Source organism: Sabethes cyaneus, chromosome 1 (genome assembly GCF_943734655.1).
Source record: "Sabethes cyaneus chromosome 1, idSabCyanKW18_F2, whole genome shotgun sequence".
In the NCBI taxonomy this organism is placed as follows: domain Eukaryota; kingdom Metazoa; phylum Arthropoda; class Insecta; order Diptera; family Culicidae; genus Sabethes; species Sabethes cyaneus.
The window spans coordinates 167557037-167570283 of NC_071353.1; the positions used below are offsets into that span (position 1 = coordinate 167557037).

General features: G+C 40.5%; 1 protein-coding gene across 2 annotated transcripts in view; it reads right to left on the reverse strand.

Annotated features, from left to right (window-relative positions):
- Positions 1 to 10596: 10596 nt before the first annotated feature.
- LOC128739110 (low-density lipoprotein receptor-related protein 2) overlaps positions 10597 to 13247 on the reverse strand; it is a 174872-nt gene continuing 172221 nt past the window's right edge. For both annotated transcript variants that reach the window (XM_053834528.1, XM_053834529.1), the window contains exons 14-16: positions 12985 to 13237; positions 12681 to 12925; positions 10597 to 12622 (exon numbers count right to left, since the gene is read on the reverse strand). In XM_053834528.1, coding sequence (XP_053690503.1) covers positions 12396 to 12622; positions 12681 to 12925; positions 12985 to 13237 — 725 coding nt within the window. In that variant the 3' untranslated portion in view covers positions 10597 to 12395. The remainder of the gene's footprint in view (positions 12623 to 12680; positions 12926 to 12984; positions 13238 to 13247) is intronic.

The window sequence follows — 13247 nt, forward strand, 5'->3', positions numbered from 1 at the left end:
ATTGCAGCATGTCCCCCGAGTACGACCGCGCTGTAAGCCAGTATGGGGAAACCGCGAACTAAACCGTCTAAAACGCCAGAAAAATCGTCGCCTTCGTGCTTACCACTCATCCAGTAGTGCACGCAATCGTCAAAATTTCAAATTGGCTAGTCAAAAATGTAAGTCTCTGAACAAAAGTCTTTATTGCAACTATGTACGCTACACCGAACGTAAACTGCGAAGTAACCCTAAACAGTTTTGGCGATTTGTCAATAGTAAACGGAAAGAGGACGGCCTTCCATCTACTATTTTCTTGGATAATGATGTTGTATCCTCCACTAGTAGTAAATGTGCTTTATTTGCTAAATACTTCGAGAGTGTGTTTTGCACGGAGTCAATCTTGCCTGATAGCTTGGAAGGTGCCCTGTTTTACGTTCCTGATGCCGAATTCTCAGTTGGACCTTTTACGGAAGACGTTGCTAATGCAGTACATAAAATGAAACAATCGTATTGCCCTGGTCCTGACGGAATTCCTGCTGCCCTATTAAATAAATGCTGTGATACCCTGAAAGCTCCAATCGCTACTTTATTCAACCTTTCTCTACGAGCGCAAAAATTTCCCGAAAGTTGGAGGTCGTATTTAAAAAAAAGGAACAACAAGCATAGTATGAAGCACTACCGTGGAATCACCTCCCTATGCGCTTGTTCTAAGATTTTTTCCTCTTTCCATTTTCATTTTTCCTCTTTTTCTGTTCCGTTTTTCCTCTTTTTCTGTCAACCTTTTTGCTTTTCCGTGTTTCCCTTTGTCTACCATTTCTACCATTTATTCATTTTTCCTCTATTTTTTCTGTCTTTTCTTCTCTTTTTCTGTTCTCGTTTCTTCATTTTCCTGCTTTCGTATTTTCTCTTTTTCTTTTGACGTATGACTACGTATTAAGGCAAGGTTTGGGATAGGATGTCATTTCAGAAAATCGCAAAATGCGAGCGTCCGGAAAATATGAAAGATTTTGAACGCCAATAGCTCTGCCAATTATGAATGGATTTCCATGGTTTAGATACCGATCAACTCATAATAGATGTAGCAATTTATCGCCGGGTCGGGATCGTAAAGTTAGTCCGTTTAAACCAGGTTTTAAAAACTTGTTTGCAATATGCTTGAAACAAAAGAGGTGATATTAGTTAGAGATTGTGCCAAAAAATGTAGAGGTTTAATGGTTCAGTAATACTTCAAAGAGGCACAAAACTTTCTCAAGATCTACAAAAGCTAAGCTGATTTAGCCAGAAATCTCGACCCATTGAAAAGAAATGGAATCGACGATTTTGAGAAATTACTGGAGAACCATCGATCGAACAGTTGTACAAAAACCTAGTGAGGAAACTCAACAAAACTCTAAAAACAGAAACATGCAAAACATTTGGAAAGCCTTTTCATGAGTTTTTTTCGGAGGACCTCCAGAAGTGTAATAACGAACAACAGTATGTATAATAAGTATGTATAATGTATAATGTATAATTAGAATAGTAGTCAACAACAGTATGTATAGTTGAACATTTATTATTTCGTTGTCAAGAACTAATACTAAACTTACATTAATTTAAGATAAAACCACTTAGCAGAGCTTCAGTCGCTTAATTTGCTGCGTCACCTCTTCGATGTCATCGTTCAACCGCCGTTTTGCAGATTTCAACGCCGGCGTGATCTCCGAGCTGTCCATTTGGAATGCTTCGAACTGGACCGGTGTATCCGCTGGGTCTTGAACGAAATAGTTACTTTTTTGGTAACCCTTTCTCAGGACGTCGATTGGTAATAGGTAAAGGATGACAGGTAAAGAAAAAAGTGCTAGGTAATAACATAGGTAGAGCTTTGGCAGATCACAATCGGTTTAATGTTATACCTACCAAGCGATAGGCCAGTAAGTTGTTGTGATATGCCAAAGCTCTACCTATGTTATTACCTAGCACTTTTTTCTTTACCTGTCATCCTTTAAATAGTGATCTACGGACATGCTTCTGTATCAGTCGTTAACGTCTAGTGGACAAGTTTACGAGTTTACAAGAGATTTATCACTAAAGAACAAATTTTTACAAACAAGATGTCGAAAAGCGGTCGATATAATAAGGGAGCTTTGGAGCGCACCTCAGGAATTAATGAGTATAGCACAGCATCAACAACACACGTGTTCGATGGAAATTTAGCGACATTTCCGGCGTGGCTAAACTATGTTCAACATCGATTAGCCGAGAGGAATTTGTCGCACACATTGCGGTTGACACCGGCAGAGGAACCGTTCTTCAATCCAACAAAAGGAGCATCCGCGGAGCAGGAAGATGCCCGCAAAAAAAGCCTGCGGAAAAGGATGCAGGAGGATATGGAAGCGTTGGACGAGATTGTAATGCTCGTTAGTGCCGATGTTTTCCATGAATTAATTTACGTCGATTATGCCAAAGATGCAATCGACGTCCTGAGAAAGAGTTACGGAAGCAGTAACGATTTCGTTAAAGACCCAGCGGATACACCGGTCCAGTTCGAAGCAATCCAAATGGACAGCAGCCTGGAAGTCACGCCGACGTTGAAATCTGCAAAACGGCGGTTAGACCATGACATCGAAGAGGTGATACAGCCGGCATTAAAATCTGCAAAACGGCGGTTAAAAGATGACATCGAAGAGGTGACCCAGCAAATTAAACGACTGAAGATTTGCTAAGTGTTTTTATAATTAAATTATTATAAGCTTTAGTATTAGTTTTTGACAACGAAATAATAAATGTTCAACTATACATACTGTTGTTGACTACTATTCTTTAAGATCCTCCGAAAAAACTCCAGAAAAGGCTTTCCCAATGTTTTATATATTGCTCCTTATACCCTGAACCCTTATAACCCTGAACTTTTCGACCCGACCTGGATAGATTATTCACAATGTGTAAAGTCGGAAAATATCTAGATGCTCTGTTTATTTGTTTGCAGCGCTCCTAGCGGTCATCTGGAATGTTGTGACCGCGTTTTGTGTTGAAATGTCAGTGCTAAAAAGTTCGTCACGTTGAATTTTATTTCAAGGAAGTTATACTTGATTGAAAAGACGTATTCATTCATACATACATTTCATCTTTCATACTGCGAAATCTGCAGAGAAGCAATCGACTGGAATCCGCAAAGGCAACCTAGAGGAGGCAGTCCCAGAGACTTATGACGACGCAGCTTAGCCTACGATATCCGGGTTGTTGCTCTGGTGACAGATGAAAGCCGGACCGACGGACATGGACCAATAGGTAGGAGATAGATCCGTTTTTTACGTCCGCGCTTTACTATTTACAACCTTTACAAAAGTCATTTTCATTGCCATCTGAGTAGACCTTTACTAGGCAATGTAGGTCATCTCTTGTTCCGTGTGAAAAGTTATATTTGCACATCGCAACACGGCTTTTATCCGGGCCGATCAGTTACCACAAACTTACCGGAGTTCACCTCGCTATGTCTACATACTATCGAAAAGGTTAATCAGGTCGATGCCATTTACACTGATCTGAAAGCGGCATTCGATCGTGTGAACCATGATATTTTGCTAGCCAAGCTGGACAAATTGGGTGTCTCATCTAGTTTACTTTCCTGGCTGAGCACTTATTTACGCCGTTAAACTAGTCCCTTCTCATTCGAGGCGGTTTCAGAATGGATCAGGAGTACCTCAAGGTAGCATTTTAGGACTACTATTATTTTCACTGTTCGTTAATGATGTCACTCGACTATTGGCTCATGCAACATGGTTGTGCTATGCAGATGACCTAAAAATTTATTTGCAAATTAAAAAAACCACTGACTATTTGAGTCTGCAAAAATTGGTTGATATGTTCGTGAAATGGTGCAGCTATATTAGCCATATGCTAATCAGTATTCAGAAATGCACTGTCATCAGATTTACCCGTAAAAAGTACCCGATAGTTTTTGATTACTGTATTGACGGCACACCACTACAGCGCAGTGATAGTGTGACAGACCTGCTGTCATAACATTCCAGATCTCGACAGTAAAATAAACAGAGCACCCAGATGTTAAATGAGTCGATCTTTATACATTGAATAATCTCCGGGTCGGGGCCGAAAAGTTCCGTTTAAACCAGATTTTAAAAAATTGTTTGCAATATAAGGAGGTTCAATGGTTCAGGAATACTTCAAAGAGGCACATAACACAACAAAACTCTAAAAACAAACAAGAGAAATAGGGATTTGCATCTCAGGGTATAAGGAGCCAGGGGACATTTGGAAAGCCGTTTCTGGAGTTTTTCGGATGATTCTATAAAGTAGCAACGAACAACAGCATGTATAGTTGAACATAGTTTATTTTACTTATAATACTAAAGCTTATATTACTATATTATATTAATTTAAACTAAAAACCAGTTAGCGGAGCTTCGGACGCTTAATTTGCTGCATTACATCTTGGGTGTTTTCGTTGAACCGCCGTTTTACCGATTTCAATGGCGGCGTGCTTTTTGTGCGGTACCGTTTCACCTGGTAGGTTTTCTTTAGCGCGTCCATGACTTCCTTGGCGTAGGTTAAGCCATACAGCGTGGAGCACACCTTGTTGCTTACCAGCATCGCGATCTCATCTACCGCTTCTTCGTCTTCATCTAACCTTCGTTGAAGCTGCAGCTGTCGAGCTTCCTCCTGCTCTGTTGTGGAACCTTTCGTCGGTTTGTAGTACGGTTCCTCCGTCGGAATCCGTACCAACGTATGTAACAGTTGCCTACGCTCTAGTCGACCTTCGATTTGGCACTTCCAAGTAAGAAACGCATTCCGGTTGCCGTTGAAGATATTTATTTTCGTCGAACCATTTTGAGCAGACCTACAGGGTAGCGGCGATTGAAAGTTGGCTTTGACGTGCTTGCTTTGAGAATGCTTCAGTCGCTTATTTGGCTGCGTCACCTCTTCGATGCCGTCATTCAACCGCCGTTTTGCAGATTTCAACGCCGGCGTGCTGCTGTACAGTTTTAGCTGGTAGGCTTCCTTTAGCGCGTCCATGACCTCCTTGGCGTAGGTTAAGCCATACAGTCTGGAGCATACCGTGTTGCTTACCAACATGGCGATCTCATCCACCGCCTTTTCATCTTCGTCTAATCGTTTTTGAAGCTGCAGCTTTCGAGCTTCCTCCTGCTCTGCTGTGACACCTTTCACCGGTTTGTAGTACGGTTCCTCCGTCGGAATCCGCAACAACGTATGCAACAGTTGCATACGCTTCAACCGACCTTCGACTTGGCACTTCCAAGTATCAAACGCATTCCGGTTGCCATCGAAGATATTTATTTTCTTCGAACCATTTGTAGCAGACCTTGCAGTGACGTAGTTTGCGGCCATCTCTCTAATTTATGTAGGTTTATTTTTCACTAATAACGAAAACACTCGATAGTAAATTTCTTGCCTTGAGACGTTGTTAGCTCTCCACTAGAGACTGACACGATTGATACACGATTATCCTCGGAGCTGCCTTTTTAAATAGAATGCGCGTATACCTACGTAATACCTGACCAGGTAATAGCCAACCAGGTTATCTGAACAGGTGATACCGGCAGATGCACAATTGCTATTTCTTTACAGGTAAATGGTGCCATGAATGCATTGTTTATCTAGGTACCTAGGTATTCCTAGGTAGCGTTTTTTGATACATCCTCGGAATACTGAATTGACGGGAACACCACATATGAATTGGATAAGTTCCTGAATCTGCCTAGAGCCAAAAGAATTCAAAACGCAACTACAGTATGGTTTTGCGTTTTTTTTTTTCGTTTCAATATTCTGTTGTTCTTTGTTTTTATCCCATTTTGTCCTATTTTTCAGTCCGGGGTTTCTGTCAATTTTTTTTATTTCCCCTTTTTCCGTTTCCACTCTTTTTAGTTCCTTTCCTTCTCGTTTTTCGTCTTTCTCAGTTCCGTTTTACCTCTTTTTGGTGCTTTGTTTTTCCGTCTCTGCTGTCACTTTTATTCGGTTTTTTGGGTCCCTTTTTCTCTCCGGGTTTCCTTTTAAATCTCTCGTTTTACCGTTTTATTTTTTTGTTCGTTTTACTGTGTTTCTTTTCTCTCCCATTTAAATTTAGAATTAATATATATTAGAGCTGTCTGTACGATACCTTCGAAACCCAGTATAGTAGGATTTCGAATGTGGCAACAAATGCATGTCGTCTATGTTGCCAAAATCGAGACCCTTTTTTGATATGACAAAATTGCATTGGAAATTGCCTAATGTTATTATTCAACGATTGCAACCTTTTTATGTTTACAAAATCCGATATCCGTACGGTGCAAGGAAGTTGTTGGCGACTGTTTGACTGTCCGTGTGTTCCTTATAGACTCGGATGAAGAAGGACATGGATGCGTTGGACGAGATAGTTATGCTCGTTAGTGCCAATGTTTTCCATGGCATAATTTACTGCGATTATGCTAAAGAAGCAATCGGTATGCTGAGGAGGACATATAAAAACCCGATTTAATCCTCTTAGTTAACGTTGCGTAGTGCCTAGGTTTACATAAATTTTTGAAAATTGAGTAAGTTTACAAAGTTTGAACAAAATAGGAACGCTTTTAAATTTTGATAGATCCTTTTTTCATGAAATTGCTGAGTAAGTATAAGTAAATGCAAATAAAAGTAAGTTGTAAGAAGAAATATTATTCTTTAGCATATAGGGGAACTGGGGGGAAAATGAACACCCTTAGCAATTTCGCCATTTTCTCCCCCAGGAACCAACCAAATGGTGATCGCACTATATGAATTGAAAGCTGGATTAATATTCCACGCAGCAATATATAAAGTTGTTTGAAAAAGTACGATTTGTCATGAAAAATTTGGGCAAAATGAACATGTCATAGAAAACTAAAGTTAACATGCAGTTTGTCTTAATTAAACATTATTTTACATTATCATTGTTCTACATAAGCCGTAGGCATTCAACAGGGCTGTTGGAATTAAAATGGGACTCCACAAAGTTAACATAATGTATCTTCGCCACGTTCATACAATTCTTGACTTTTAGCTCGCAGGATTTTCCAGCGCTCGGTTATTTTCCGTCATTTTTCGAGAGACTCGATCATTTTTATTGCTTGAATTTTAATTATTTCGTAGCTGCTGATAAATGGAAGATAAAACATCATTATACACACTGTTCATTTTGCCCCCATAGTGAGGTGTTCATTTTACCCCCAAAACAGTGTTCATTATAAACAAACAGTTGATAAAAACATTTGGAATTTTCGACAGATCCGCAGGATAGTGATCCTGCAAACAACACTGAATGATACCAATAGTCGAAATTTAATTGGTTTCGCCAAAATAGCTTATTTACTAATAGTGGAAATTAACATCGGCGTCAGATTTCAGCAAATATTTTTTACTTTTTAAGTTTTTTCCACATTGTAAAGCTTATGACCACCACATATTGTCTCAAACAGCTTGAAATACTTCTAGGAGAAGATACCTATTGATCTGGAACAGATTTTAATCGATTTACTGGGAATTTGGTTGCCTGTTCATTTTACCTCCCCTGTTCATTTTACCCACAGTTCCCCTACATTGCCTAGTAAAGGTCTACTCAGATGGCAATGAAAATGACTTTTGTAAAGGTTGTAAATAGTAAAGCGCGGACGCAAAAAACGGATCTATCTCCTACCTATTGGTCCATGTCCGTCGGTCCGGCTTTCATCTGTCACCAGAGCAACAACCCGGATATCGTAGGCTAAGCTGCGTCGTCATAAGTCTCTGGGACTGCCTCCTCTAGGTTGCCTTTGCGGATTCCAGTCGATTGCTTCTCTGCAGATTTCGCAGTATGAAAGATGAAATGTATGTATGAATGAATACGTCTTTTCAATCAAGTATAACTTCCTTGAAATAAAATTCAACGTGACGAACTTTTTAGCACTGACATAGGAAACATTTCAACACAAAACGCGGTCACAACATTCCAGATGACCGCTAGGAGCGCTGCAAACAAATAAACAGAGCATCTAGATATTTTCCGACTTTACACATTGTGAATAATCTATCCGGGTCGGGTCGAAAAGTTCAGGGTTATAAGGGTTCAGGGTATAAGGAGCAATATATAAAACATTGGGAAAGCCTTTTCTGGAGTTTTTTCGGAGGATCTTAAAGAATAGTAGTCAACAACAGTATGTATAGTTGAACATTTATTATTTCGTTGTCAAAAACTAATACTAAAGCTTATAATAATTTAATTATAAAAACACTTAGCAAATCTTCAGTCGTTTAATTTGCTGGGTCACCTCTTCGATGTCATCTTTTAACCGCCGTTTTGCAGATTTTAATGCCGGCTGTATCACCTCTTCGATGTCATGGTCTAACCGCCGTTTTGCAGATTTCAACGTCGGCGTGACTTCCAGGCTGCTGTCCATTTGGATTGCTTCGAACTGGACCGGTGTATCCGCTGGGTCTTTAACGAAATCGTTACTGCTTCCGTAACTCTTTCTCAGGACGTCGATTGCATCTTTGGCATAATCGACGTAAATTAATTCATGGAAAACATCGGCACTAACGAGCATTACAATCTCGTCCAACGCTTCCATATCCTCCTGCATCCTTTTCCGCAGGCTTTTTTTGCGGGCATCTTCCTGCTCCGCGGATGCTCCTTTTGTTGGATTGAAGAACGGTTCCTCTGCCGGTGTCAACCGCAATGTGTGCGACAAATTCCTCTCGGCTAATCGATGTTGAACATAGTTTAGCCACGCCGGAAATGTCGCTAAATTTCCATCGAACACGTGTGTTGTTGATGCTGTGCTATACGCATTAATTCCTGAGGTGCGCTCCAAAGCTCCCTTATTGTACCGACCGCTTTTCGACATCTTGTTTGTAAAAATTTGTCCTTTAGTGATAAGCCTGATGTAAACTCGTAAACTTGTCCACTAGACGTTAACGACTGATACAGAAGCATGTCCGTAGATCACTATTTAAAGGATGACAGGTAAAGAAAAAAGTGCTAGGTAATAACATAGGTAGAGCTTTGGCATATCACAACAACTTACTGGCCTATCGCTTGGTAGGTATAACATTAAACCGATTGTGATCTGCCAAAGCTCTACCTATGTTATTACCTAGCACTTTTTTCTTTACCTGTCATCCTTTACCTATTACCAATCGACGTCCTGAGAAAGGGTTACCAAAAAAGTAACTATTTCGTTCAAGACCCAGCGGATACACCGGTCCAGTTCGAAGCATTCCAAATGGACAGCTCGGAGATCACGCCGGCGTTGAAATCTGCAAAACGGCGGTTGAACGATGACATTGAAGAGGTGACGCAGCAAATTAAGCGACTGAAGCTCTGCTAAGTGGTTTTATCTTAAATTAATGTAAGTTTAGTATTAGTTCTTGACAACGAAATAATAAATGTTCAACTATACATACTGTTGTTGACTACTATTCTAATTATACATTATACATTATACATACTTATTATACATACTGTTGTTCGTTATTACACTTCTGGAGGTCCTCCGAAAAAAACTCATGAAAAGGCTTTCCAAATGTTTTGCATGTTTCTGTTTTTAGAGTTTTGTTGAGTTTCCTCACTAGGTTTTTGTACAACTGTTCGATCGATGGTTCTCCAGTAATTTCTCAAAATCGTCGATTCCATTTCTTTTCAATGGGTCGAGATTTCTGGCTAAATCAGCTTAGCTTTTGTAGATCTTGAGAAAGTTTTGTGCCTCTTTGAAGTATTACTGAACCATTAAACCTCTACATTTTTTTGGCACAATCTCTAACTAATATCACCTCTTTTGTTTCAAGCATATTGCAAACAAGTTTTTAAAACCTGGTTTAAACGGACTAACTTTACGATCCCGACCCGGCGATAAATTGCTACATCTATTATGAGTTGATCGGTATCTAAACCATGGAAATCCATTCATAATTGGCAGAGCTATTGGCGTTCAAAATCTTTCATATTTTCCGGACGCTCGCATTTTGCGATTTTCTGAAATGACATCCTATCCCAAACCTTGCCTTAATACGTAGTCATACGTCAAAAGAAAAAGAGAAAATACGGAAGCAGGAAAATGAAGAAACGAGAACAGAAAAAGAGAAGAAAAGACAGAAAAAATAGAGGAAAAATGAATAAATGGTAGAAATGGTAGACAAAGGGAATAACACGGAAAAGCAAAAAGGTTGACAGAAAAAGAGGAAAAACGGAACAGAAAAAGAGGAAAAATGAAAATGGAAAGAGGAAAAACGGAACTGTAAAGTTGGAACAGAAAAAGAGAAATTAAACTGAAAAAGAGTTGAAACTGAACTGAAAAAGTGGAAAAACGGAACTGAAAAAAAGAAAGAAATGGAGCAGAAAAAGAGTGAACTGAAGTTTTTGGAGCGTCTTAGGCCACTCTTTTGGATTCCCGCTGAAAATGGATAGCTCATGCCCTAAAACCTGTCTTGCAGCAATTTGCGACAGGTTTTTTGTTGTACCAGAAAAAATGGGAATTGTCGGTTGCAGGTTGCAGCGACACTTCTGTTGGCCTTGGAGAATAATCCAAATTTAAATATCCAAAGGTTAACCTTTAGAGAGCTTTAGGTTCGTTTTAGAAACTTCAGCAAGTGCCGAAAGGCTTCATTCACCACGCGCGGTTTCTTTTGTAATTTAAAATAGTTTTATTTAAAACAGTTCTTTAAAATAATTATCTCTGCTCTCTCTCTCTCTCTCGCTCTGTCTTTCCGGCCGTGTTTACTTTGCCTGCGACTGTTTCTAAGCGCACCGCCGCCGCCGGGACCACACGGGCCCAGGCAGGGGCTTGCTTGTGTGTATGTTTCGTATATTTAATATTGTAAATTGTTTGTTCCACTACTGCTTCCTACGTGTACTCACCTTTCCGACTATAGATTTCCGTTTCCGCGTTATTGATTTGCTTTTGCCTTACTAGTTTACTGTTATTTTCACATTAATAAACCAACAAACGAACAAACAAACGAAAGATCTGATCTGTCATTTTTTTCGGTCACACTCTAGCTCCCAGCTTACTACGATTGCTATAAGGTTGCTGGGGGTTTTTGTTGTTGTTGTTTTTTGTTGTTTGCTTAGCTAAATTAGGAAATCACTTTTTCAGTTGCAACACGCCCTCAGAACTTAGCTCAAAACATTTTTTTTGTCTAAAATAATACTCTCTTTAGCTGCCAGTCAATTAGTTGATACTGAACAAGTGAGTAATACTCGTTTTTTTTTCGTTAGGTTTTTTCTTCTTCTCCGATTGGTGTTTTGTGGCTCAATACTACAACTACAATTGAGTATGATATGTTTCTTGTCTTTTTTCGTTTGGTTTTTTACTTATGGGAGAGGGATGGGACACAGGGATTACACCACCGATACTCTGGAATGTTCGCTTCGTTTTTGGACGGATTAACTGCTCGGGTTCGGGCAGGTTCTACCTTCTCTACTAGACTGGTATTGCTCTGATAGGTAAAAGCAGCACAGATTGCAGGCGTTTGCGTTTATGTTTTATGGTATTGTGAGCAGATTGCTGTTAACAGTTAGGATAGTTTTATCTTCTTGTTTTTTTATATTCATATGAAAATATCACCTTTCAAGATAAATATACGTGTTTCACATTTGTTCTCCGAACTCTATCTCTACCCTTACTTATCGCCTTTTTACGTGGAGCGGAGTTCGCACTTTTTTTAGGTAATTAACAATATATTCAAACAATATCATGTCACGTTTCTCGCTTTCTCTCTCTCGCTCGATTGCACAGTCAGCCATCAAATATTACACAATTTACCGAATAAAAGCAATTATGTACTGCAATAACAAGTTTTAAAATTTTGATATCTTGGACCGCCATGGTGTTGTGTTTAACTTTCTTTTCCTTTAAAAATAGTTCCATTAAAAGTAGGTAGTTTCATTTCATCTAGGTGTGTGTGTGCGTGTATGTTCTCTGCTTGAAATTTCTATGCTCACTTCTTGCTGTTTTCCGTTTATAAATAGTATTCTTTTAAAAAAATTAACGATACTACAGTTAGAGTCTATGTACAAACGCTTTTTTTTTTTGAAAACTTTCATTTACAACTTACCCCTTACTAATGTGTTGCTTGCTTGCTTATCCGTTTGTTTTCCGTACCACATTTTCTTGTTCTGTGTATACATAAATATATAGAAGAAAACTCTCAACTCAAACGGGAATGTTTTAGTGGAATTGTTTGCTTGCTTTTGGGCCCGTCGACGTTTGGCGCCCATCGTTTGAGCTTGGCTCCAAATTAACAATCGAAATGACAATTAAATATTACTCTCTCTTCCTGTGTTTTGTAGTTCATAAAAAAACCACAGGCTCACATGTGTGTCGTGTACGGTTGGTTCATTCATTCAGCTCCCCCCCGTTATTACGGGGGTTGTCTGTCTCTGTCTGTGTGTATGCTTGGTTTGTGTTTCGTCCGCCCGTTTGCGTTTAGCACTCGGACTTATCCTCTTCCTCCTCCACCAGCAGCTGAGTGTCCTTGCCGGTGTCGTGAGACGACGGACTGAGCTCCTTCGGCCTCAGATGCAGCTGCGGTGAGGTACGATGCGTTATGCTGCTGGGCGCCAGGATGGCCGACACCGGTTCCGTGAACGGACCACTGGTGGGCGCCAGCTTGGCGCCCTTTGCAGTGACATCCGATGGAACCTCGTAGATGCCTGTGAAATTAATCGAAAAAATAATGAAAAATGACTCGCAACCTAGTTCAAAACCTACCGGATCCATTGCCTATGCTGGGATCAGTCGTACCCGACTGGACCGCATCGTACATCGGATTACTAAAATCGGTAGTTTTATTGTTCAGCGTGTCCAAGCTGTACCCATCCAGCGGAGCTACTCCGCCGCCCGCCGGTAGCACACCGGTTGGCGGTCGTCCCGATGGGAACTCGGGTGAGTTGAACTCCACATTGGTGCCCGGCCGGAAGGAGACACTTTGCGACGACGTTAGGCTTGGTTTGCCACTGCGAAAAAAGCATAAATTAGTCTTCTAAAAAAAGGCAAGCATTTTACGCCAACTCACAATGGCCTCTTCTTGATGATGAAGTACGCTCCGACGGTGCCGGCGATCAGGATCGCTACCAGTATCGGGATGTAGATGGCGGTCGCGCTGCCCGGGCTGGAGCCCAGCATCCACTCGCTGTACAGCTCGCAGTGGGGTCCGCTGAACTCCGGCAGACAGGAACAGATCAGATCGTTACCGGTGTCGTCCTCCTTGCAGAGGCCACCGTTCTGGCAGGGGCACACCCTCGGCGCGGGTCGGGGTCGTTCAGCGGCTGTTTTGAA